General features: G+C 46.7%; 1 protein-coding gene across 9 annotated transcripts; it reads left to right on the top strand.

The window, feature by feature from the left end:
• The first annotated feature begins 560 nt into the window (after positions 1-560).
• On the top strand, positions 561-26,760 carry NOSIP (nitric oxide synthase interacting protein). Of its 9 annotated transcripts, none has more exons than XM_074531692.1 (11): positions 561-706; positions 846-944; positions 1,027-1,132; positions 4,702-4,783; positions 11,800-11,815; positions 14,282-14,355; positions 14,867-14,915; positions 18,420-18,496; positions 22,646-22,839; positions 25,562-25,670; positions 26,519-26,760. In XM_074531692.1, the coding sequence occupies exons 2-11, from the start codon at positions 875-877 to the stop codon at positions 26,588-26,590; spliced, it is 849 nt and encodes a 282-aa protein (XP_074387793.1). In that variant the 5' UTR covers positions 561-706; positions 846-874; the 3' UTR covers positions 26,591-26,760. The 9 variants fall into 9 exon arrangements, with proteins under 9 accessions (XP_074387793.1, XP_074387792.1, XP_074387790.1 ...); XM_074531691.1 differs by having other exon boundaries at positions 584-740; XM_074531689.1 differs by lacking the exon at positions 561-706 and adding an exon at positions 23,535-23,579 and having other exon boundaries at positions 713-944; positions 22,646-22,794.
• The last annotated feature ends 366 nt before the right edge of the window (positions 26,761-27,126 follow it).

Below are 27,126 nucleotides of genomic sequence, written 5' to 3'. Positions count from 1 at the left end.
GCGATTAAAAGGCGGGGTTAGTCGCTCCCATATATGGAAAATGGGCGTGGTCACAGTGGAGAGAGAGCGCTGAGGGGGCGGGACCAAGCTGGGACAAAAGGGCGGGGTTCGACACATCCATATATGGAAAAGGGGCGGGGTTAAACGCTGGCGGGAGCCCTTAGGGGCGGGGCCAAGCTGTTTCTATAGGCGATTAAACGGCGGAGTTAAACGCCTCCATATATGGAAAAGGGGCGTGGTTAGACGCTGGCGGCAGCTCTTAGGGGCGGGGCCAAACCGCTTCAATGGGCGATCAAAGGGGCGGGAACAAGCGCCCCATATATGGAAAAGAGGCGTGGCCACACGAAGCAGGAGCGCTGAGGGGGCGGAGCGAACCAGTGTCTATAGGTAATAAAGGGGCGTGGTTGACAGACTCCATATATGGGGGAGGGGGCGTGGCCAGACAGTGGCGGGAGCTCTTAGGGGCGGGGCCAGAAATGTTCCATAGGGAAGGGGCGGGGTTAGGGCGTGGCTGTGCTCTGCCTATAGAATGAAAAGAGGCGGGGCTTTCTCTCTATAGGGGTGTGGCTTGGAACTGCACGGAGGGGGCGTGGCTAAGCTGCTGAGACCCACTGGGCGGAACTGGTGCGAACTGGGAGCTGAGAAACAGGGAGGGCGGAACCAAAACGCTGCTCCCACCCGGACCCTTTTACCCGGCGCACTTCCGGTTCGCCACTTCCGCTTTCCGTTGCGGACCTACCGTGAGGGACCCGCGCTCCCAAACCCCTAAAAAACCCCAAAAATCCTCAAAAATTCCTCCAAAAACCTCCCGGAACCCCTTTAAATTCTTCTCTCCATCCCTCCAGGGGCGTCCCGGAGCTGCTGAGGCGCGGCCATGACGCGGCACGGCAAGAACTGCACGGCGGGGGCCGTGTACAGCTACCACGAGAGGAAGAAGGACACAGGTGGCGCCCGGCACCGGGAGGGGTTCGGGGGCTTTGGGGACGCGCACGGGAGGTGACGATTGTGCCTTTGTGTCCCTGCCAGCCGCCTCGGGTTACGGCACGCAGCGGGTGCGGGTGGGGCGTGACGCCATCAAGGATTTCGATTGCTGCTGCCTTTCCCTGCAGCCCTGCCGGGACCCCGTGGTGACGTGAGTGAGCCCCGAAATAGCCACGAAAAAATCCCCAAAACAGCCCTGAAATACTCTCAAAAATACCTATAATTCAGGTCCTATACGTCTTCAAAATACCCACTAAAATACCCTTTTAATGGCCCCAAAACCGCCCTAAAATACCCATAAAATTGTCCAAAGACAGCCCCAAAATAGCCCCAAAACAGCCCCCAAATACCCATAAAAATAACCCAGAAACAGCCCCGAAATACCCATGAAAATAACCCCAAAACAGCCCCAAAATACCCCTAAAACAACCCTGAAATACCCACGAAAACACCCCCAAAATAACCCCAAAACACCCACAGAAATACCCCCAAAATACCCATAAATGTATCCCCAAAACCAGCCTGGAAATACCCACAAAAATACTCCTGGAACAGCCCTAAAATATCCCTAAAAATACCCACACAAGAGCCTAAAATGCCCCAAAATTCCTGCAGGACAGCCCCAAAATATGCCCCAAAGCAGCCCCAAAATAGCCTCAAAAATATCTCTAAAATAGCCCCCAATACCCACAAAAATAACCCCAAAATAGCCCAGAAATACCCACAAAAATGCCTATAAAACGTGTCCTATATGTACTCGAAGTGCCCCAAAAAATATCCACAAAACAGCCCCAAAATACCCCAAAAATACTCCCAAAATTGCCCCAAAATATTCTCAAAAATACCCCCAAAACTGCCACAGAAATACCCCCAAATGTCCACAAAAATACCTCAAAAGCACCCGAAATTACCCACAAAAATCCCCACAAAACATCCCCAAAAACTGCCCCAAAATACCCACAAACTAACCCCAAAATCTGCCCAAAACTACTCACAAACAACCTAAAATCTGCCCCAAAATATTCATCAAAATCCCCACAAAGCCACCGAAAAACTGCCCCAAAATACTCAGAAAAATACCCAAAAACCAGCCCCCAAATACCCAGAAAAATACCCAGAAACAGCCCCAAAATGCCCCAAAACCAGCCCTAAAAACCACCCCAAAACCAGCCCAAAGTACCCAGAAAAATATCCCCAAAACAGCCCTAAAAAACCCCAAAACCACCCCAAAAACCGTCTCAAAACTGCCCCAAAACCACCCCAAAAATACCCCAAAAACCTCTCAAAACCAGCCCCAAAACCAGCCCAAGATCACCCCAAAAACCTCCCCAAAACCTGTCCTAAAATCAACCCTAAAATCCCCTCAGGACCCCAAAAACTGCCCCAAAACCACCCCAAAACAGCCTCAAAAGCACCTCAAAAGAGCCCGAAATTACCCACAAAAATCCCCACAACACATCCCAAAAACTGCCCCAAAATATTCTTCAAAATCCCCACAAAGCCACCGAAAAACTGCCCCAAAATACTCAGAAAAATACCCAGAAAACAGCCCCAAAATACCCAGAAAAATATCCCCAAAATGCCCCAAAACCAGCCCTAAAAACCACCCCAAAACCAGCCCAAAGCACCCAGAAAAATATCCCCAAAACAGCCCTAAAAAACCCCAAAACCACCCCAAAAACCGTCTCAAAACTGCCCCAAAACCACCCCAAAAATACCCCAAAAACCTCTCAAAAACAGCCCCAAAAATACCCCAAAAACCACCCCAAAACCTGACCTAAAATCAACCCTAAAATCCCCTCAGGACCCCAAAAACAGCCCCAAAACCACCCCAAAAGTGCCCGAAATTGCCCACAAAAATCCCCACAACACATCCCAAACACTGCCCCAAAATATTCCTCAAAATCCCCACAAAGCCACCTAAAAACTGCCCCAAAATACCCAGAAAAATACCCAGAAAACAGCCCCAAAATACCCAAAAAATATCCCCAAAATGCCCCAAAACCAGCCCTAAAAACCACCCCAAAACCAGCCCAAAGCACCCAGAAAAATATCCCCAAAACAGCCCTAAAAGGCCACAAAACCGCCCTAAAAATACCCCAAAAACCTCCCCAAAACAGCCTAAAAAAGCCCCAAAACCACCCTAAAAATACCCCAAAAACCTCCCCAAAACCACATAAAAAACAGCCCCAAAACCAGCCCAAAGTACCCAAAAAAATTTCCCCAAAACAGCCTAAAAAAGCCCCAAAACCACCCCAAAAACCTCTCAAAACTGCCCCAAAACCACCCCAAAAATACCCCAAAATCACATAAAAAACAGCCCCAAAACCAGCCCAAAGTACCCAGAAAAATATCCCCAAAACAGCCTAAAAAAGCCCCAAAACCACCCTAAAAATACCCCAAACACCTCTCAAAACCAGCCCCAAAACCAGCCCAAGATCACCCCAAAAACCTCCCCAAAACCTGTCCTAAAATCAGCCCTAAAATCCCCTCAGGACCCCAAAAACTGCCCCAAAACCACCCCAAAAAAACTCAAAAATCCCCCAAAAGCACCTCACAAAAGACCCCAAAACCAGCCCCCAAAAATCCCCCAAAACCACCCCAAAAATCTCCAAACCCACCCCAAAAAACCCCCCAAACTACCCCAAAAAACCCAGAAATCCCCTCAAAATTTCATGGTTTTATTCCCCTGACCCCAAATAATTTTGGGGTGCCCCAAATCATTTTGGGGTCCCCAATTTCTCCCCCAACCCCGACGGGTTCCTGTACCAAAATCCCCTAAAAACAGCCCAAAAATCCCCCCAAAATCCCCTTAAAACCACCCAAAACCCCCCAAAAATGCTCCAAACCCCCCAAAATTTCATGGTTTTTATTCCCCTGACCCCAAATAATTTTGGGGTGCCCCCAAATCATTTTGGGGTCCTGAATTTCTCCCCCAACCCCGATGGGTTCCTGTACCAAAATCCCCTAAAAACAGCCCCAAAAATCCCCCCAAAATCCCCTTAAAACCCCCCAAAACACCCCAAAAAACCCAGAAATCCCCTCAAAATTTCATGGTTTTATTCTCCTGACCCCAAATAATTTTGGGGTGCCCCAAATCATTTTGGGGTCCACCAATTTCTCCCCCAACCCCAACGGGTTCCTGTACCAAAATCCCCTAAAAACAGCCCCAAAAATTCACCAAAACACCCCAAAAATCCCCCCAAAATCCCCTTAAAACCACCCAAAACCCCCCAAAAATGCTCCAAACCCCCCAAAATTTCATGTTTTTTATTCACCTGACCCTAAATAATTTTGGGGTGCCCCAAATCATTTTGGGGTTCCCCAATTTCTCCCCCAGCCCCGACGGGTTCCTGTAGCAAAATCCCCTAAAAACAGCCCCAAAAATCCCCCCAAAATCCCCTTAAAACCCCCCAAAACACCCCAAAAAACCCAGAAATCCCCTCAAAATTTCATGTTTTTATCCCCCTGACCCTAAATAATTTTGGGGTGCCCCCAAATCATTTTGGGGTCCCCCAATTTCTCCCCCAGCCCCGACAGGTTCCTGTACCAAAATCCCCTAAAAACAGCCCCAAAATTCACCAAAAATCCCCTAAAAACCCCCCAAAACACCCCAAAAATGCTCCAAACACCCCAAAATTTCATGTTTTTTATTCACCTGACCCTAAATAATTTTGGGGTGCCCCAAATCATTTTGGGGTCCCCAATTTCTGCCCCCAGCCCTGATGGGTTCCTGTACGAGCGCGAGGCCATCGTGAGTTACCTGCTGCACCAGAAAACCAAAATCGCCCGAGAGACCAAGGTGAGAACCCCAAAAATCTCCCAAAAACACCCCAAAAATGCATCAAAAATTCCCCCAAATCCTCCAAAAAAAACCCACAAAAATCCCCTGAAAAATCCCCTAAAAATACCCCGAAACCTTCCAAAAATACTCTGAAGATACTTCAAAAATACCCCCAAAATTTCACAAAAATGCCACCAAAAAACATAAAAAACCCTCCAAAAAATCCTTCAAAATCCCCCCAAAAATGCATCAAAAAATTTCCCCAAATCCTCCAAAAACCCCACAAAAATGCCCTGAAAAATCCCCCAAAAAGCTTCCAAAAATACCCAAAAACTTTTTTAAAATTTCACAAAAAGCCGCCCAAAAATACTCTGAAAATGCTTCAAAAATACCCCCAAAATTTCCCAAAAATACCACAAAACATCCTTCAAAAATCACCCCCAAAAATGTCCCTAAATCCCCCCAAAAATCTCCCAAAAATATCCCAGAAATGCATCTAAAAAAACCACAAAAATCCCCTGAAAAATCCCTCAAAAACACCTCAAAAACCTCTCAAAAGTTTCACAAAAAGCCTCCCAAAAATACTCCCAAAACCTCCCAAAAATCTCTGAAAATACTTCAAAAATACCCCCAAAATCTCCCAAAAATACCCCAAAAAACCCCCCAAACATCCTTGAAAAATCCCCCCAAAATTTCCCCAAATCCCCCCAAAAATCTCCCAAAAATGCATCCAAAAATTTCCCCAAATCCTCCAAAAAAACCACAAAAATCCCCTGAAAAATCCCCCAAAAGTACCTCAAAAACCTCTCAAAAATGTCACAAAAAGCCTCCCAAAAATCTCTGAAAATACTTCAAAAATACCCCCAAAATTTCCCAAAAATACCACAAAAAGCCCCCAAAAAATCCCTCAAAAATCCCCCCAAAAATGCCCCTAAATCCTCCAAAAAATCTCCCAAAAATGCATCCAAAAATGCATCAAAAAATTCCCCAAATCCTCCAAAAAAACCACAAATATCCCCTGAAAAAAACCCCAAAAAGCTTCCAAAAATATCTCAAAAACCTTTTTAAAATTTCACAAAAATCCTCCCAAACGTACCCCCAAAACCTCCCAAAAATACTTCAAAAATACCCCAAAAAAACCCCCAAAAGTCCTTGAAAAATCCCCCCAAAATTTCCCCAAATCCCCCCAAAAATCTCCCAAAAATACCCCAAAAATGCATCCAAAAATTTCCCCAAATCCCCCCCAAAGAACCCCACAAAATCCCCTGAAAAATCCCCCAAAAATACCTCAAAAACCTTTTAAAAACGTCACAAAAATCTCCCAAAAATCGTCTCAAAACCCCCCAAAAATACTCTGAAAATACTTCAAAAATACCCCCAAAATTTCCCAAAAATACCACAAAAATCCCAAAAAAATCTCCCAAAAATACCCCAAAAATGCATCCAAAAATTTCCCCAAATCCTCCAAAAAAACCCACAAAACTCCCCCAAAAACCTTTCAAAAATTTCACAAAAATCTCCCAAAAATACCCCCAAAACCTCCCAAAAATACTCTGAAAATACTTCAAAAATACCCCAAAAAAACCCCAAAAAGTCCTTGAAAAATCCCCCCCAAAATGCCCCAAAATTTCCCAAAAATGCATCCAAAAATTTCCCCAAATCCTCCAAAAAACCCCACAAAAATCCCCTGGAAAATCCCCCAAAAATGCCTCAAAAACCTTTTAAAAATTTCACAAAAATCCTCCCAAAACCTTCCAAAAATACTCTGAAAATACTTCAAAAATACCCCCAAAATTTCCCAAAAAAAGCACCAAAAAATCCTTGAAAAATTGCCCCAAAATGCATCAAAAATTTCCCCAAATCCTCCAAAAAACCCACAAAAATCCCCTGGAAAATCCCCCCAAAAATACCTCAAAAACCTTTTAAAAATTTTACAAAAATCCTCCCAAAACCTCCCAAAAATACTCTGAAAATACTTCAAAAATACCACCAAAAAACCAAAAAAAACCCCAAAAAATCCTTCAAAAATACCCCCAAAAATGCCCCCAAATCCCCCCCAAAATCTCCCAAAAATACCACAAAAATGCATCAAAAAATTTCCCCAAATCCTCCAAAAAACCCCACAAAAATCCCCTGAAAAATCCCCCAAAAACACCTCAAAAACCTCTCAAAAGTTTCACAAAAAGCCTCCCAAAAATACCCCCAAAAACCTCCCAAAAATCTCTGAAAATACTTCAAAAATACCCCCAAAATCTCCCAAAAATACCCCAAAAAACCCCCCAAAATCCTTGAAAAATCCCCCCAAAATTTCCCCAAATCCCCCCAAAAATCTCCCAAAAATGCATCCAAAAATTCCCCAAATCCTCCAAAAAAACCCACAAAAATCCCCTGAAAAATCCCCAAAAAATACCTCAAAAACCTTTTAAAAATTTCATAAAAAATCTCCCAAAAATACCCCCAAAACCTCCCAAAAATACTCTGAAAATAATTCAAAAATACCCCAAAAAAACCTAAAAAGTCCTTGAAAAATCCCCCCAAAAATGCCCCAAAATCCCCCAAAAATGCATCAAAAAATTCCCCAAATCCTCCAAAAAACCCCACAAAAATCCCCTGAAAAATCCCCCAAAAATCTCCCAAAAATACCTCAAAATTCTGAGGTAAAAAAAAAAACCCTCAGAATTTTGGGATTAAAACTCCCAGAAATTTAGGGTCAAAATCCTAAAAATTCAGGATAAAAATCCTCAGAAATTTGGAGTAAAACTTGGAGAATTGAGGATGTAAAATCCCAGAAATTTGGGGTAAAATCTTGGAATTTGGAATAAAAAAATCCCAGAAATTTGGGTAAAACATCCCAGAATTTTGAGCTAAAACTGAGGAATTTGGAGGAAAAAAATCCAAAAATTTGGGGTAAAAAAATCCACGGAATTTTGGGATAAAACCTCCAAATTTGGGTTAAAAAATCCCAGGTATTTGGTAAAAAAGTCTCAGAAATTTTGGAAATAATTCTTAAAAATTTGTGATAAAATCACAAAAATTTGGGAATAAAAACCATCAGAATTTTGGGACAAAGTCCTGGAATTTGGGGTAAAATAATCCCAGAAATTTGGGATAAAATTGAGAAAATTTGGAGTAAAAAATCCCCAGAAATTTAATATAAAAAATACAGAAATTTGGAGTAAAGCTCTGGAATTTGGGGTGAAAAATCCCAGAAATTTTGCCTAAAAAAATCACAGAAATTTGAGGTAAAAATGAGGAATTTGGGATTAAAAAATCCCAAAAATTTGGTGTAAAATCCCAGAAATTTGGGCTAAAATCCTGGAATTTTTTGCAGATTTTGGCTGTGGGTTTGGGGGTAAAATCCCAAAAATTTGGGGTGAAAAATTGAGGATTTTGGGGTAAAACAGAGAAATTCAGGGTCAAAAAATTCCAGAAATTTGGTGTAAAATCCCGGAAGTTTCAGATTAAAAATCCAGAAATTTTGGATAAAATCCCAGAAATTTGGAGTAAAAATTCCCAGAAATTTGGGATTTAAAAATCCCAGAAATTTGGGGTAAAACTGAGGAATTTGGGGTTAAAAATCTCGGAAATTTGGGATAAAAAATCCCAAAAATTTGGGGTAAAACTGTGGAATTTGGGGTTAAAAATCCCAGAAATTTAGGATAAAAAGTCCCAAAAATTTAGTGTGAAATCCATGAAATTTTGTGGTACGTTCCCAGAAAATTTGGGATAAAAAAATCCCAAAAATTTGGGATAAAAAATCCCAAAAATTTGGTGTAAAACTGAGGAATTTGGGATAAAAAATCCCAAAAATTTGGCGTAAAATCCCAGAAATTTGGGCTAAAATCCTGGAATTTTTTGCAGATTTTGGCAGTGGGTTTGGGGATGGATTTGGGGCTCCCTGGCCCATTTTTGGGGTTCATATTTGCATTTCAGGCCTGGGAACGGCAGCAGGGGCAGGAATTGGGGGTAAAAAAAAAAATCCCAAAAATTGGGGTAAAATCCCAGAAATTTGGGATAAAAAATCCCAAAATTTGGGGTAAAATCCCAGAAATTTTGTGGTAAATTCCCAGAAATTTGGGATAAAAAATCCCAAAAATTTGGGGTAAAAACCCGCAAAATACAGGGTAAAACTGAGGAATTTGGGATAAAAAAATCCCAAAAATTTGGGGTAAAACTGAGGAATTTGGGCTTAAAAATCCCAAAAATTTAGGATAAAAAATCCCAAAAATTTGGCGTAAAATCCCATTAATTTGGGCTAAAATCCTGGAATTTTTTGTGGATTTTGGGGATGGATTTGGGGGTCCCTGTGCCATTTTTGGGGTTGATATTTGCATTTCAGGCCTGGGAACGGCAGCAGGGGCAGGAATTGGGGGTAAAAAAATCCCAAAAAATTGGGCTAAAATCCCAGAAATTTTGTGGGTAACATCCCATTAATTTGGGATAAAAAAAATCCCAAAAATTTGGGATAAAAAAATCCCAAAAATTTGGGGTAAAAACCCGCAAAATATAGGGTAAAACTGAGGAATTTGGGATAAAAAAATCCCAAAACTTTGGGGTAGAATCCCAGAAATTTTGTGGGTAACATGCCATTAATTTGGGATAAAAAATCCCAAAAATTTGGGATAAAAAATGCCAGAAATTTGGGATGAAAAACCCCAAAAATTTGGTGTAAAACTGAGGAATTTGGGATAAAAAATCCCAAAAATTTGGCGTAAAATCTCCAAAATATGGGATAAAATCCCGGAATTTTTTGTGGCTTTTGGGGGGTGTTTGGGGATGGATTTGGGGGTCCCTGAGGGGGTCCCAGGCCCATTTTTGGGGTTGATTTTGGGGTTTCAGGCCTGGGAACGGCAGCAAGGGCAGGAATTGGGGGTAAAAAAAAATCCCAAAAATTTGGGGTAAAATTCCAGAAATTCTGTGGTAAATTCCCGGAAATTTGGGATAAAAAAATCCCAAAAATTTGGGGTAAAATTCCAGAAATTTTGTGGTAAATTCTCAGAAATTTGGGATAAAAAATCCCAAAAATTTGGGGTAAAACTGTGGAATTTGGGACAAAAAATCCAAAAATTTGGGATAAAAAATCCCAAAAACTTGGGATAAAAAATGCCAAAAATTTGGGGTAAAACTGTGGAATTTGGGATAAAAAATCCAAAAATTTGGGATAAAAAATCCCAGAAATTTGGGGTAAAATCCCAGAAATTTTGTGGTAAACTCCCAGAAAATTGGGATAAAAAATCCCAAAAATCTGGGGTAAAAACCCGCAAAATATCGGGTAAAACTGAGGAATTTGGGATAAAAAAATCCCAAAAATTGGGGTAAAATCCCAGAATTTTGGGGTAAAATCCCGGAATTTTTTGTGGCTTTTGGGGGGTGTTTGGGGATGGATTTGGGGGTCCCAGGCCCGTTTTTGGGGTTGATTTTGGGGTTTCAGGCCTGGGAACGGCAGCAGGGGCAGGAAATGGGGGGTAAAAAAAAATCCCAAAAATTGGGGTAAAATCCCAGAAATTTTGGATGAAAATTCCCAAAAATTTGGTGTAAAATCCAAGAATGTTGGGGTGAAAAATTGAGGATTTTGGGGTAAAACAGAGAAATTCAGGGTAAAAAGCGTCCAGAAATTTGGTGTAATATCCCAGAAGGTTCAGATTAAAAATCCAAAAATTTTGGGTAAAAATTCCCAGAAATTTGGGATAAAAAATGCCAGAAATTTAGGGTTAAAAAATCCCAAAAATTTGGGATAAAAAATGCCAAAAATTTGGGGTAAAACTGTGGAATTTGGGATAAAAAATCCAAAAATTTGGGATAAAAAATCCCAAAAATTTGGCGCAAAATCCCAGAATTTTGGGATAAAATCCCGGAATTTTTTGTGGCTTTTGGGGGGTGTTTGGGGATGGATTTGGGGGTCCCTGAGCCATTTTTGGGGTTGATATTTGGGATTTCAGGCCTGGGAGCGGCAGCAGGGGCAGGAATTGGGGGTAAAAAAAAAATCCCAAAAATTGGGGTAAAATCCCAGAAATTTTGTGATAAGTTCCCAGAAATTTGGGATAAAAAACCCCAAAATTTTGGGGTAAAATTCCAGAAATTTTGTGGTAAATTCCCAGAAATTTGGGATAAAAAATCCCAAAAATTTGGCGTAAAATCCCAAAAATTTTAGCTAAAATCCTGGAATTTTTTGTGGCTTTTGGGGATGGATTTGGGGGTCCCTGGGGGGGTCCCAGGCCCGTTTTTGGGGTTGATATTTGCATTTCAGGCCTGGGAACGGCAGCGGGGGCAGGAATTGGGGGTAAAAAAAAATCCCAAAAATTGGGGTAAAATCCCAGAAATTTGGGGTAAAAAATCCCAAAATTTGGCGTAAAATCCCAGAAATTTTGTGGTAAATTCCCAGAAATTTGAGATAAAAAATCCCATAAATTTAAGGTAAAACTGAGGAATTTGGGGTTAAAAAAAATTTGAGATAAAAAATCCCATAAATTTAAGGTAAAACTGAGGAATTTGGGGTTAAAAATGCCAGAAATTTGGGATAAAAAATCCCAAAAATTTTCTGGTAAATTCCCAGAAATTTGGGATAAAAAATCCCAAAAAATTGGGATAAAATCCTGGAATTTTTTGTGGCTTTTGGGGGGTGTTTGGGGATGGATTTGGGGGTCCCTGAGGGGGTCCCTGGGCCGTTTTTGGGGTTGATATTTGCGTTTCAGGCCTGGGAACGGCAGCAGGGGCAGGAATTGGGGGTAAAAAAAATCCCAAAAATTGGGGTAAAATCCCAGAAATTTTGTGGGTAACATGCCATTAATTTGGGATAAAAAATCCCAAAAATTTGGGATAAAAAATGCCAGAAATTTGGGATGAAAAACCCCAAAAATTTGGTGTAAAACTGAGGAATTTGGGATAAAAAATCCCAAAAATTTGGCGTAAAATCTCCAAAATATGGGATAAAATCCCGGAATTTTTTGTGGCTTTTGGGGGGTGTTTGGGGATGGATTTGGGGGTCCCTGAGGGGGTCCCAGGCCCGTTTTTGGGTTTGATATTCGGGATTTCAGGCCTGGGAGCGGCAGCAGGGACAGGAATTGGGGGTAAAAAAAAATCCCAAAAATTGGGATAAAATCCCAGAAATTTGGGATAAAAAATCCCAAAATTTGGTGTAAAATCCCAGAAATTTTGTGGTAAATTCCCAGAAATTTGGGCTAAAAAATCACAGAAATTTAAGGTAAAACTGAGGAATTTGGGATAAAAAATCCAAAAATTTGGGATAAAAAATCCCAAAAATTTGGGGTAAAATCCCAGAAATTTTGTGGTAAATTCCCAGAAATTTGGGATAAAAAATCCCAAAAATTTGGGGTAAAAACCCGCAAAATATAGGGTAAAACTGAGGAATTTGGGATAAAAAAATCCCAAAAATTTGGGGTAAAACTGAGGAATTTGAACTTAAAAATCCCAAAAATTTAGAATAAAAAATCCCAAAAATTTGGGCTAAAATCCTGGAATTTTTTGTGGATTTTGGGGATGGATTTGGGGGTCCCAGGCCCGTTTTTGGGGTTGATTTTGGGGTTTCAGGCCTGGGAACGGCAGCAGGGGCAGGAATTGGGGGTAAAAAAAAATCCCAAAAATTTGGGGTAAAATCCCAGAAATTTTGTGGGTAACATGCCATTAATTTGGGATAAAAAATCCCAAAAATTTGGGGTAAAACTGTGGAATTTGGGGTTAAAAATCCCAGAAATTTGGGATTAAAAAATCCCAAAAATTTGGCGTAAAATCCCAGAAGTTCCAGGATAAAATCCCATTAATTTGGAGTAAAACCCCAGAATTTGGAGTAAAAATTCCCAGAAATATGGGGTAAAAAATCCCAGAATTTGAGATAAAAAATCCCATAAATTTAAGGTAAAACTGAGGAATATGGGGTTAAAAATCCCAGAAATTTGGGATAAAAAATCCCAAAAAATTGGCGTAAAATCCCAGAAATTTGGGCTAAAATCCTGGAATTTTTTGCAGATTTTGGCAGTGGGTTTGGGGATGCATTTGGGGCTCCCTGGCCCATTTTTGGGGTTCATATTTGCATTTCAGGCCTGGGAGTGGCAGCAGGGGCAGGAATTGGGGGTAAAAAAAAATCCCAAAAATTGGGGTAAAATCCCAGAAATTTGGGATAAAAAATCCCAAAAATTGGTGTAAAATCCCAGAAATTTTGTGGTAAATTCCCAGAAACTTGGGCTAAAAAATCACAGAAATTTAAGGTAAAACTGAGGAATTTGGGATAAAAAATCCAAAAATTTGGGATAAAAAATCCCAAAAATTTGGGATAAAAAATCCCAAAAATTTGGGGTAAAACTGTGGAATTTGGGATAAAAAATCCAAAAATTTGGGATAAAAAAATGCCAAAAATTTGGGGCACAACTGTGGAATTTGGGGTTAAAAATGCCAGAAATTTGGGATAAAAAATCCCAAAAATTTGGGATAAAAAATGCCAAAAATTTGGGGTAAAACTGAGGAGTTTGGGATAAAAAATCCAAAAATTTGGGATGAAAAATCCCAAAAATTTGGCGTAAAATCCCAGAAATTTGGGCTAAAACCCCGGAATTTTTTGTGGCTTTTGGGGGGTGTTTGGGGATGGATTTGGGGGTCCCTGTGCCATTTTTGGGTTTGATATTCAGGATTTCAGGCCTGGGAACGGCAGCAGGGGCAGGAATTGGGGGTAAAAAAAAATCCCAAAAATTGGGGTAAAACTGTTGAATTTGGGATAAAAAATACAAAAATTTGGGATGAAAAAATTCCCAAAAATTGTTGTAAAATCCCATTTATTTGGAGTAAAAATTCCCAGAAATTTGGGGTAAAAAATCCCAAAAATTTGGCGTAAAATCCCAGAAATTTGGGATAAAATCCCGGAATTTTTTGTGGATTTTGGGGATGGATTTGGGGGTCCCAGGCTCGTTTTTGGGGTTGATATTCGGGATTTCAGGCCTGGGAACGGCAGCAGGGGCAGGAATTGGGGGTAAAAAAAAATCCCAAAAATTGGGGTAAAATCCCAGAAATTTGGGATAAAAAATCCCAAAAATTTGGTGTAAAATCCAAGAACGTTGGGGTGAAAAATTGAGGATTTTGGGGTAAAACAGAGAAATTCAGGGTAAAAAGCGTCCAGAAATTTGGTGTAATATCCCAGAAGGTTCAGATAAAAATCCAAAAATTTTGGGTAAAAATTCCCAGAAATTTGGGATAAAAAATGCCAGAAATTTAGGGTAAAACTGTGGAATTTGGGATAAAAAATCCCAAAAATCTGGGGTAAATTCCCAGAAATTTGGGATAAAAAAGCCCAAAATTTGAGGTAAAACTGAGGAATTTGGTGTTAAAAATCCCAGAAATTTGGGATAAAAATTCCCAAAAATTTGGCGTAAAATCCCAGAAATTTGGGATAAAATCCCGGAATTTTTTGTGCATTTTGGGGGGTGTTTGGGGATGGATTTGGGGGTCCCAGGCCCGTTTTTGGGGTTGATTTTGGGGTTGATATTTGCGTTTCAGGCCTGGAACGGCAGCGGGCCGAGCGGCGGCGGCAGCGGCAGCAGCAGAGCGGGGAGGGGGCGGCCAAAGCCCTGAGGGGGTTCCTGGAGGCCGAGACCCCCTGGGCAAGGGGGCACCGAGACCCCCGGGGGCAGCGGTGAGGGGGAAATGGGGAGGGGTCTGGGGGGTTTGGGGAGGATTTGAGAGGATTTGGGGGGGTCTGGGGGATTTTGGGGGCGGTCTGGGGGGGTTTGGGGGGATTTGAGGGGATTTTGGGGGGGTCTGGGAGGGATTTGGGGGGGTTTTGGGGAGATTTGAGAGGGTCTGGGGGGGATTTTGGGGGGTTTATAATGAAGGTTGTGGAATTTTGGGGTGTTGGGGGGGATTTTGGGGGGTCTGGGATGGAGTTTGGGGGGGATTTTGGGGATTTTGGAGGGGTTTGAGGGGGATTTGGGGGGTCTGGGAGGGGTTTGAGGGAGTCTGGGAGGGGTTTGGGGATTTTGGGGGAGTTTGAGGGGGTCCTGGGGGGATTTTGAGGGTAATTTGGGGGGGGTTTAGTGCTGGTTTGGGGGCTCTGGAGGGGTTTGAGGGGGTCTGGGGGGGATTTTGGGGGTTCCTGAGGCCGAGACCCCCCTGGGCAAGGGGGGCACCGAGACCCCCGGGGGCAGCGGTGAGGGGGAAATGGGGAGGGGTCTGGGGGTCTGGGGGGGGTTTGGGGGATTTGGGGATTTTGGGGGGGATTTTGGGGGATTTGAGAGGATTTGGGGGGGTCCTGGAGGGATTTGGGGGCGGTCTGGGGGATTTGAGGGGGTTTTCGGGGGGTCTGGGGGGGATTTTGGGGGTTTATAATGAAGGTTGTGGAATTTGGGGGGGTTGGGGGGATTTTGGGGGGTCTGGGAGGGGTTTGAGGAGTCTGGGGGGATTTGGAGGATTTGGATGGAGTTTGGGACGGATTTTGGGGGGTCTGGAGGGATTTTGGGAGGTTTGAGGAGATTTTGGGGGGATTTGGGGAGGTTTGAGGGGGTCCTGGGGGCATTTTGAGGGTAATTTGGGGGAGGGGGGGGTTTAGTGCCGGTTTGGGGGGCTCTGGAGGGTATTTGGGGGTTTGGGAGGGGATTTTGGGGTGTTTGATGGGGATTTGGGGGGGTCCTAGAGAGAATTTTGGGGGGATTTTGAGGGGGATTTGGGTGGGTTCAGTGGGGGTTTGGGGGATTTTGGGGGGGTTTTGGGGAGATTTGGGGGTTCCTGGAGGCCGAGACCCCCCTGGGCAAGGGGGGCACCGAGACCCCCGGGGCAGCGGTGAGGGGGAAATGGGGAGGGGTCTGGGGGATTTGGGGGGGTTTGAGGGGGTCTGGGGGGATTGGGGGGGTTTTGGGGGGCTTGGGATGGAGTTTGATGGGGATTTGGGGGTTTTGGGGGGGATTTTGGGGGATTTGAGAGGATTTGGGGGGGTCCTGGAGGGATTTGGGGGCAGTCTGGGGGGGTCTGGGAGGGATTTGGGGGGGTTTTGGGGAGATTTGAGGGGGTCTGGGGGGGATTTTGGGGGTTTATAATGAAGGTTGTGGAATTTGGGGGGGTTGGGGGGATTTTGGGGGAGTCTGGGAGGGGTTTGGGGAGGCTTGAGGGGATTTTGGGGGGTCTGGAGGGATTTTGGGGGGTTTTAGGGGGGTCTGGGGGATTTGGGGAGGATTTTGGGGGGCTTTGGGGGGATTTTGGGGGATTGGGATGGAGTTTGGGGGGCTCTGGAGGGATTTGGGGCGGTCTGGGGGGGTTTGGGAGGATTTGAGAGGATTTGGGGGGGTTTGAGGGGGATTTTGGGGGGTCTGGAGGGATTTTGAGGGGTTTTAGGGAGATTTGGGGAGTCTGGGGGGATTTGGAGGGGTTTGGGGGGGTTTCAGGGGGGTCTTGATGGGTTTGGGGGATTTTGGGGGGTCTAGGAGGGCTTTGAGGGGGATTTTGGGGGATTTGAGAGGATTTTGGGGGGTTTTGGAGGGGTTTGAGGGAGTCTGGGGGGATTTGGGGGTGGTTTGGGGGGGTTTGGGGGGTTTGAGGGTAATTTGGGGGGCTCTGGAGGGGTTTGGGGGAGTTTGAGGGACATTTGGGGGGATTTTGGGGGTCCTGGAGGAATTTGGGGGGGGGGTTGGGGGTGTTTGGGTGGGATTTGGGAGGGATTTTGGGGGGTTTGGGGCAGGTCTAGAGGGGATTTTGGGGTGTCTGGGGGGATTTGGGCGATCCTGGGAGGGGTTTGGGGGGATTTGGGGTGGTTTTGGGGGGGATTTGGGGGTTCCTGGAGGCCGAGACCCCCCTGGGCAAGGGGGGCAGAGACCCCCGGGGGCAGCGGTGAGGGGGAAATGGGGAGGGGTCCGGGGGGTCTGGGGGGATTTGGGGAGGATTTGAGAGGATTTGGGGGGGTTTGAGGGGATTTTGGGGGGCTTGGGGGGGTCCGGGGGGGGTTTGGGGGGATTTTGGGGGGTTTGGGGCAGGTTTAGAGGGGGGATTTGGGGGTGGTCTGGGGGGGATTTGGGGGGCGTCTGGGGGATCCTGGGAGGGGTTTGAGGGGGATTTTGGGGGGTTGGGATGGAGTTTGGGGGGATTTGAGGGGGATTTGGGGGGGTTTTTGGGGGGTTTTGGGGGGTCTGGGAGGGGTCCGGGGGGATTTGGGGAGGTTTAGTGCTGGTTTGGGGGGATTTGGGGGGCTCTGGAGGGGTTTTGGGGGGATTTTGGGGTGGTCTGGGGGGATTTGGGCGATCCTGGGAGGGGTTTGGGGAGGTTTGAGGGGATTTAGGGGGGTCTGGAAGGGGTTTGGGGGGGATTTCGGGGGATTTTGGGGGGTCTGGGAGGGGTTTGGGGGAGTCTGGGGGGGATTTGGGGGCAGTCTGGGAGGGCTTGGGGGGGATTTGAGGGGGATTTGAGAGGATTTGGGGAGGTTTTGGAGGGGTTTGAGGGGGATTTTGGGGGGTCTGGGAGGGGTTTGAGGGAGTCTGGGGTGATTTTGGGGGGATTTGGGGGCGGTCTGGGGGGGTTTGGGGGGGCTTGGGAGGGGTTTGGGGGATTTGGGGGGAGTTTGAGGGGGTCCTGGGGGGATTTTGAGGGTAATTTGGGGGGGGTTTATTGCTGGTTTGGGGGGCTCTGGAGGGGTTTGAGGGGGTCTGGGGGGGATTTTGGGGGTTCCTGGAGGCCGAGACCCCCCTGGGCAAGGGGGGGGCAGAGACCCCCGGGGGCAGCGGTGAGGGGGAAATGGGGAGGGGTCCGGGGGGATTTGGGGGGGTTTGGGGGGGGGGTTTGAGGGAGTTTGGGGGGTCTGGGAGGGGTTTGGGGGGGTTTTGGGGGGAATTGGGGGGATTTTGGGGGGGTTTGGGGATTTTGGGGGGTCTGGGGAGGTTTCAGGGGGTCTGGGGGGAGTTTGGGGGGTTTTAGGTGGTTTTGGGGGGAGTTTGGGGGGTTTGGGGGGGATTTGGGAGGGATTTTGGGGGGTTTGGGGAGGTTTTAGGTGGTTTTGGGGGGGTGATTTTGGGTTTGTTGGGGGGTCCTGGGGGGGATTTTGGGGTGTTTGGAATGAAGTTTGTGGGATTTGGGGGGGTTTGAGGGGTTTTTGGGGGGGATCTGGGAGGGTTTGAGGGGATTTGGGGGGATTTAGTGGGGTTGGGATGGAATTTGGGGGGGGTCCTGGAGGAATTTGGGGGGATTTGGGGGGCTCTGAAGGGGTTTTGGGGGGTTTGGGAATTAGAGGGGATTTTGGGATGGTGTGGGGGGGTTTTGGGGGGGTCTGGAGGAGTTTTGGGGAGGTTTGAGGGGGATTTGGGGGGGTCTTGAGGGGTTTGAGGGGGATTTTGGGGAGTTTGAGAGGATTTGGGGGGGTCCTGGAGGGATTTGGGGGCGGTCTGGGGGGGTTTTGAGGGGTCTTGGGAGATTTTGGGGGGGTTTGGGGGAATTTGGGGGGTCCTGGGAGGATTTTGAGGGTAATTTGGGGGGGGAGGGTTAGTGCTGGTTTGGGGGGTTTGGGGGGCTCTGGGAGGGGATTTTGGGCCATTTTTGGGTATTGTTGGACATTTTTGGGACATTTTGGGGTTATTTTGGGATATTTTTGGACATTTTTGGGATATTTTTAGGGATATTTTGGTATTTTGGGATATTTTTGACCATTTTTGGGTGTTTTATTTTGTGCCCCCCCCAGGCTCCCCAGGACCCCTCCCCAGTTTCTGGATCCCCTCCCTGACCCCCGAGGCCGCGGCCGAGACCCTGCAGAGACCCGTGAGTGACCACTGGGTGACCAATGACCACTGACCAATGAGTGACCAATGACCACTGACCCTGAGTGACCACTGACCAATGACCACTGACCAATGACCATAGAGTGACCAGTGAGTGACCATTGACTGCTGAGTGACCAATGAGTGACCAATGGGTGACCAATGGGTGACCACTGACCACTGACCACTGACCAATGACCATAGAGTGACCAGTGAGTGACCATTGACTGCTGAGTGACCAATGAGTGACCACTGAGTGACCGTGAGTGACCAATGGGTGACCAATGACCACTGAGTGATCAATGAGTGACCAATGAGTGACCAATGACCACTGAGTGACCACTGAGTGACCACCGACCACTGACAACTGACCATAGAGTGACCACTGAGTGACTAATGAGTGACCACTGAGTGACCACTGAGTGACCAGTGAGTGACTGTGAGTGACCACTGACCACTCAGTGACCACTGACCACTGAGTGACCACTGACCAATGAGTGACCACTGAGTGACCACTGAGTGATCACTGACCACTGAGTGACCACTGAGTGACCACTGACCACTGAGTTACCAATGAGTGACCACTGACCATAGAGTGACCATAGAGTGAGCAATGAGTGACCACTGAGTGACCACCGAGTGACTAATGACTGCTGAGTGACCACTGAGTGACCCTGAGTGACCATGAGTGACCATGAGTGACCACTGAGTGACCACTGACCAATGAGTGACCACTGACCATAGAGTGACCACTGACCATAGAGTGACCCTGAGTGACCAATGAGTGACCACTGAGTGACCAATGACCAGAGAGTGACCACTGACCATAGAGTGACCATGAGTGACCACTGAGTGACCATGAGTGACCACTGACCACTGAGTGACCACTGAGTGACCATGAGTGACCATGAGTGACCACTGAGTGACCACTGAGTGACCACTGAGTGACTAATGAGTGACCAATGAGAGACCATTGAGAGACCACTGGGTGACCATGAGTGACCACTGTGACCACTGAGTGACCACTGAGTGACCAATGAGCATTGGGTGACCATTGAGTGACCACAAAGTGACCACTGACCAATAACCACTTACCAATGACCACTGAGTGACCAATGACTGCTGAGTGACCACTGACCATGGAGTGACCACTGAGTGACCACTGACCATGGAGTGACCACTGAGTGACCAATGGGTGACCAATGACCAGTGAGTGACCATTGAGCGACCACTGACCAGTGACTGCTGTGACCACTGAATGACCAATGGGTGACCATGGAGTGACCACTGAGTGACCACTGATCTCTGAGTAACCAATGAGTGACCAAGGAGTGACCACTGACCACTGACCATAGAGTGACCGTGAGTGACCACTGAGTGACCACTGACCACTGAGTGACCACTGAGTGACCAATGACCATGGCTGGGGCTCTGGGTTGGATTTGGGATTTTGGGGTGATTTTTTGGGTTTAATTTGGGGATTTTTTGGGGTTAATTTGGGTTAATTTTGGTGGTTTTGGGGTGAATTTTTGGGGTAAATTTTGGGATTTTGGGGTTAATTTTGGGGGTGATTTGGGGGTAATTTTGGGATTTTTTTGGGTGATTTTTTTGTGATTTTTTGTTAATTTTGGGGTTAATTTTGGTGGTTTTGGGGTGATTTTTTGGGGTAAATCTGGGGATTTTTGGGTTAATTTTGGGGTTAATTTGAGTTAATTTTGGTGGTTTTGGAGTGATTATGGAAATTTTTTTGTGGTTTTGGGGTGATTTGGGATGATTTTGGGATTTTTTGGGGTGATTTTTTGGTGATTTTTGGAGTAATTTTGGGGTTAATTTTGGTGGTTTTGGGGTGAATTTTCGGGGTAAATTTTGGGATTTTTTGGGGTTAATTTGGGGATTTTTTTGGTTAATTTTGGTGGTTTTGGGGTGAATTTTTGGGGTAAATTTTAGGATTTTTTGGGGTTAATTTGGGTTAATTTTGGTGGTTTTGGGGTGATTTTTTTTGGGGTTAATTTGGGGATATTTTTGGTTAATTTTGGGATTAATTTTGGTGGTTTTGGGGAGAATTTTTGGGGATTTTTTGGGGTTAATTTTGGGGTTAATTTTGGTGGTTTTGGGGTGATTTTTTGGCGTAAATTTGGGGTTTTTTTAGTTAATTTGGGGGTTAATTTTGGTGGTTTTGGCGAGAATTTTGGGGATTTTTTGGGGTTAATTTTGGTGGATTTGGGATGATTTTTGGGGTAAATTTGGGGTTTTTTGGTTAATTTGGGGGTTAATTTTGGTAGTTTTGAGATGATATTTTGGGGTAAATTTTGGGATTTTTGGGGTTAATTTTGGTGGTTTTGGAGTGATTTTTTGGGGTTAATTTGGGGAATTTTTTTGTTAATTTTGGGGTTAATTTTGGTGGTTTTGGGGTAAATTTTGAGATTTTTGGGGGTAAAGTGGGATTTTTTGGGGTGAATTTTTGGGGTAAATTTTGGGATTTTTTGGGGTTAATTTTGGTGGTTTTGGGGTGATTTTGGGATTTTTCAGGGTAAATTTTTGGATTTTTTTGGTTAATTTTCAGGTTAATTTTGGTTTTGGGGTGTATTTTTGGGGTTAATTTGGGGATTTTTTGGGTTAAATTTGGGGTTAATTTTCAGGTTAATTTTGGTGGTTTTGGGGTGATTTTTGGAATGATTTTTTTGCTAGTTTTGGGGTGATTTTGGGTTTTTTTTGGGGTGATTTTTTGGTGATTTTTGGGTTAATTTTGGGGTTAATTTTGGTGGTTTTGGGGTGATTTTTCGGGGTAAATTTTGGGATTTTTTGGGTTAATTTTGGGGGTGATTTTGGGGTAATTTTGGGATTTTTTTGGGTGATTTTTTGGTGATTTTTTGTTAATTTTGGGGTTAATTTTGGTGGTTTTGGGGTGATTTTTTGGGGTAAATCTGGGGATTTTTGGGTTAATTTTGGGGTTAATTTGAGTTAATTTTGGTGGTTTTGGGGTGATTATGGAAATTTTTTTGTGGTTTTGGGGTGATTTGGGATGATTTTGGGATTTTTTTGGGGTGATTTTTTGGTGATTTTTGGAGTAATTTTGGGGTTAATTTTGGTGGTTTTGGGATGATTTTGGGATTATTTGGGTGATTTTTTGGGTGATTTTGGGGTGACTTTTCGGGGTAAATTTTGGGATTTTTTGGGGTTAATTTGGGGATTTTTTGTTTTGGTTAATTTTGGTGGTTTTGGGGTGAATTTTTGGGGTAAATTTTAGGATTTTTTGGGGTTAATTTGGGTTAATTTTGGTGGTTTTGGGGTGATTTTTTGGTGATTTTTGGAGTAATTTTGGGGTTAATTTTGGTGGTTTTGGGGTAAATTTTGAGATTTTTTGGGGTAAGTTTTAGGGTAAAGTTTGGGATTTTTTGGGGTGAATTTTTGGGGTAAATTTTGGGATTTTTTGGGGTTAATTTTGGTGGTTTTGGGGTGATTTTGGGATTTTTCAGGGTAAATTTTTGGATTTTTTTGGATAATTTTCAGGTTAATTTTGGTTTTGGGGTGTATTTTTGGGGTTAATTTGGGGATTTTTTGGGTTAAATTTGGGGTTAATTTGGGTTAATTTTGGTGGGTTTGGGGTGATTTTTGGAATGATTTTTTTGGTGGTTTTTGGGTGATTTTAGGAATTTTTGGGGTGATTTTTTGGTGATTTTTGGAGTAATTTTGACGTTAATTTTGGTGGTTTTGGGGTGAATTTTCAGGGTAAATTTTGGGATTTTTTGGGTTAATTTTGGGGTTGATTTTGGTGGTTTTGGGGAGAATTTTCGGGGATTTTTTGGGGAGAATTTTTTGGGGTTAATTTTGGGGTTAATTTTGGTGGTTTTGGGGTGATTTTGGGATTTTTCAGGGTAAATTTTTGGATTTTTTTGGTTAATTTTCAGGTTAATTTTGGTGGTTTTGGGGTGATTTTTGGAATGATTTTTTTGCTAGTTTTGGGGTGATTTTGGGGTTTTTTTGGGGTGATTTTTTGGTGATTTTTTGTTAATTTTGGGGTTAATTTTGTTGGTTTTGGTGTGAATTTTCGGGGTAAATTTTTGCATTTTTTGGTGAATTTGGGGCTGATTTTGTTGTTTTTCTCTCTCTTTCCCCCCCCGTGTCCGTCCGTCCGTCCGTCCGTCCGCAGGAGCGCAGCGTGCGCTGCCCCATGTCCGGCCGGAAGCTGCGCCTGGCCCAGCTGGTCAGCGTCCACTTCACTCCGGCCACGCCCGGCCTGAGCCCCGGGCAGCTGCTGGCGCGAGAGCCGAGTGACCGCTACGTGTGCGCGCTGACCGGGGATCCTTTGGGGAATGCAACGCCGTGTGCTGTGCTCCGGCCATCGTGAGTGACCACTGAGTGACCATTGACTGACCTGAGTGACCATTGACATCCCCTGAGTGAGCATTGATAGCCCTGAGTGACCGCTACATGTGCGCGCTGACCGGCGACCCGCTGGGGAACGCCACGCCGTGTGCTGTGCTCCGGCCATCGTGAGTGACCACTGAGTGACCACTGAGTGACCACTGACTGACCTGAGTGAGCATTGACACCCCCTGAGTGACCGCTACGTGTGCGCGCTGACCGGCGATCCATTGGGGAACGCAACGCCGTGTGCTGTGCTGAGACCCTCGTGAGTGACCAATGAGTGACCACTGACTGACCTGAGTGACCATTGATACTCCCTGAGTGACCGCTACGTGTGCGCGCTGACCGGGGACCCATTGGGGAATGCAACACCGTGTGCCGTCCTGAGACCCTCGTGAGTGACCACTGACCAGTGACCCTGACACCCCCTGAGTGACCATTGACATCCCCTGAGTGAGCATTGACTGACCATTGATAGCCCTGAGTGACCGCTACGTGTGCGCGCTGACCGGCGATCCTTTGGGGAATGCAACGCCGTGTGCTGTGCTCCGGCCATCGTGAGTGACCCTGAGTGACCACTGATAGCCCTGAGTGACCATTGACACCCCCTGAGTGAGCACTGACTGACCATTGATAGCCCTGAGTGACCGCTACGTGTGCGCGCTGACCGGCGACCCGCTGGGGAATGCCACGCCGTGTGCTGTGCTCCGGCCATCGTGAGTGACCACTGACCACTGACCGACCACTGACCAGTGACCCCTGATAGCCCTGAGTGACTATTGACATCCCCTGAGTGACCGCTACGTGTGCGCGCTGACCGGGGATCCACTGGGCAATGCAACACCCTGTGCTGTGCTCCGGCCATCGTGAGTGACCACTGACTGACCACTGACTGACCTGAGTGACCATTGACACCCCCTGAGTGAGCACTGACTGACCATTGATAGCACTGAGTGACCGCTACGTGTGCGCGCTGACCGGGGACCCGCTGGGCAATGCCACGCCCTGTGCCGTCCTGAGACCCTCGTGAGTGACCACTGAGTGACCATTGACTGATCTGAGTGAGCATTGACATCCCCTGACTGACCATTGATAGCCCTGAGTGACCGCTACGTGTGCGCGCTGACCGGCGATCCGCTGGGGAATGCAACACCCTGTGCTGTGCTCCGGCCATCGTGAGTGACCACTGAGTGACCACTGATAGCCCTGAGTGACCATTGACTGACCATTGATAGCCCTGAGTGACCGCTACGTGTGCGCGCTGACCGGGGACCCGCTGGGGAATGCAACGCCCTGTGCCGTCCTGAGACCCTCGTGAGTGACCACTGAGTGACCACTGACTGACCTGAGTGACCACTGACTGACCATTGATAGCCCTGAGTGACCGCTACGTGTGCGCTGACCGGGGATCCACTGGGGAATGCAACACCCTGTGCTGTGCTCCGGCCATCATGACTGACCAATGAGTGACCAGTGACCCCTGATAGCCCTGAGTGACCATTGACACCCCCTGAGTGACCACTGACTGACCACTCACCATTGACACCCCCCAAGTGACCATTGATAGCCCTGAGTGACCACTGAGTGACCACTGACCAGTGACCCCGATAGCCCTGAGTGACCATTGACATCCCCTGAGTGACCATTGACTGACCAGTGAGCAGAGTGACCATTGACTGACCATTGATAGCCGAGTGACCCTTGACTGACCAGTGACCACTGAGTGACCGCTGACCACTCATTGACCACTGACTGACCACTGACCCTGACTGACCCCTGAAAGTGACCACTGACCACTGAGTGACCTCTGTGTGACCCCTGACCAGTGAGTGACCTCTGTGTGACCCCTGACCCCTCAAACTGACCAGTGAGCGCCACACTGACCCCTGAGTGACCAGGAACCGTCCCCCAGGGGCTCAGTGGTCACTGTGGTCACTCTGTCCATCTGTCCATGGCTCAGTGGTCACTCTGGGGTATCAATGGTCAGTCTCTGTGTCCATCCCACAGAGGGTCAGTGGTCACTCAGTGGTCACTCAGCGGTCACTCTGAGGTATCAATGGTGACTCATGGTCACTCATGGTCACTCTCTGTCCATCCAGGGGCTCAGTGGTCACTCATGGTCACTCCTGGTCACTCAGTGGTCACTCAGTGGTCACTCTGAGGTATCAATGGTCACTCATGGTGACTCAGTGGTCACTCATGGTCACTCATGGTGACTCAGTGGTCACTCATGGTCACTCTGTGTCCATACAGAGGCTCATTGGTCACTCATGGTCACTCACGGTCACTCATGGTCACTCAGTGGTCACTCATGGTCACTCAGTGGTCACTCATGGTCACTCACGGTCACTCTGTCCACCCAGGGGCTCAGTGGTCACTCAGCGGTCACTCATGGTCACTCACGGTCACTCTGTCCCCCCAGGGGCTCAGTGGTCACTCAGTGGTCACTCACGGTCACTCACGGTCACTCTCTCCCCCCAGGGGCTCAGTGGTCACTCAGTGGTCACTCACGGTCACTCTCTCCCCCCAGGGGCTCAGTGGTCACTCAGTGGTCACTCACGGTCACTCTGTCCCCCCAGGGGCTCAGTGGTCACTCAGTGGTCACTCAGTGGTCACTCACGGTCACTCTCTCCCCCCAGGGGCTCAGTGGTCACTCAGTGGTCACTCACGGTCACTCACGGTCACTCTCTCCCCACAGGGGCTCAGTGGTCACTCTGGCCGCCGTCGAGCGCCTCGTCCGGCCGGACATGCGGGACCCCCTGAGTGGGGCGGAGCTTAGCGCCGATGACGTCATCGAGCTGCAGAGGGTGGGGGCGGGGCCAACGGGGGGCGGGGCCAACGGGGGGCGGGGTTTGGGGTAAATTTGGAGAGATTTGGGGGGGTTTGGGGTAAATTTGGGGGTTTTGGTGGGGTCTGGGGTAAATTTGGAAAGATTTTGGGGTGAATTTGGGGAAATTTAGGGGGGATTTGGGGTAAATTTGGGGGGGTCTGGGGTAAATTTGGGGAATTTTAGGGGGTTCTGGGGTAAATTTGGGGGGTTTGGGGTAAATTTGGGGGGGTTTTGGGGGTTTGGGGTAAATTTGGGGAATTTTGGGGGTCTGGGGGAAATTTGGGGAGATTTGGGGGGGTCTGGAGTAAATTTGGGTGTTTTGGGGGGGTTTGGGGTAAATTTGGGGAGATTTGGGGGGGCCCGGGGGGGGTGGGGTAAACTTGGGGAATTTTGGGGGGTCTGGGGTAAATTTCGGGAACTTTTGGGGGGGTTTGGGGTAAATTTGGGGGGGGGTTGGAGAATTTGGGGGGGATTTGGGAGATTTTTGGGGCATTTTGAGGTTCTGGAAGGGTTTGGGGGGCTCTGGGGGAGATTATGGGGGGGTTTGAAAGGATTTGAGGGGATTTTGGGGGGTTTGGGTGGATTTGGGGGTGTCTGGGGTAAATTTGTGCAGATTTGGGGTGTTTGGGGTAAATCTGGAGAGATTTGAGGGCTCTGGGGTAAATTTGGGGGGGTTTGGGGGATTTTTGGGGTATCTGGGGAGGATTGGGGGGGATTTGGGGAGGAATTTGGGGATTTTGGAGGGTCTGGGGTGGATTTGAGGTCACTTTTGGGGTGAATTTGTCGCATTTTGGGGTCCCTCCCTCACCCCATTTTCCCCCCCAGGGCGGGACCGGCTTTGCTGGGGCCGGGGTTTCCTTGGAGGCCAAAAAATCGCGGCCGGTGATGCAGGCCTAGGGGGCACCCCAAAACCTGGGGCACCCAAAACCCCGGAAACCCCAAAATCCCAAAAATTCCCCCCAAAATCCCAAAAATTCCCCAAAAATCCCTTCCATTTTCCCCAAAATCCCATTTAAATGTCCCCAAAATCCCATTTCCCTCCCCAAAATAAATTCATTTCACCCCAAGAATACATTTCTTTCCGCTTTTTGAACCCCCAAAATTTTTAGGATGCCCCAAAAAAAATCAAAATTTTGGGGATTGTTGCCCTTTTAATTCCCCCCCTCCCCGTTGTGGGCCCCACCCGCGCGTTGCCGCTTTAAGGCGCCCAAACCCCGCCCCCTCCCCAGCCCAACCAATCAGCGCTCAGAACGCGAACTGTCAGTTTATTGGCAAAGTGGGCGCGGCCTCAGCGGGCGGTGCCCAATCAGCTTTGGACAAAAATAAAGTGGGCGGGGCTTGCAAAAGGCCACGCCCAAATCTGCTACAAAATGGGGTGGGAGCCGCAAATTCGGAGCTGTCAATCAAAGTTCAGGTGGCTCCGCCCCCTTTTA

The sequence above is a fragment of the Zonotrichia albicollis genome, chromosome 38 (genome assembly GCF_047830755.1).
Source record: "Zonotrichia albicollis isolate bZonAlb1 chromosome 38, bZonAlb1.hap1, whole genome shotgun sequence".
In the NCBI taxonomy this organism is placed as follows: domain Eukaryota; kingdom Metazoa; phylum Chordata; class Aves; order Passeriformes; family Passerellidae; genus Zonotrichia; species Zonotrichia albicollis.
The sequence above is the reverse complement of the archived record's forward strand: the minus strand, read 5'-3'. Positions and strand labels throughout refer to the sequence as shown.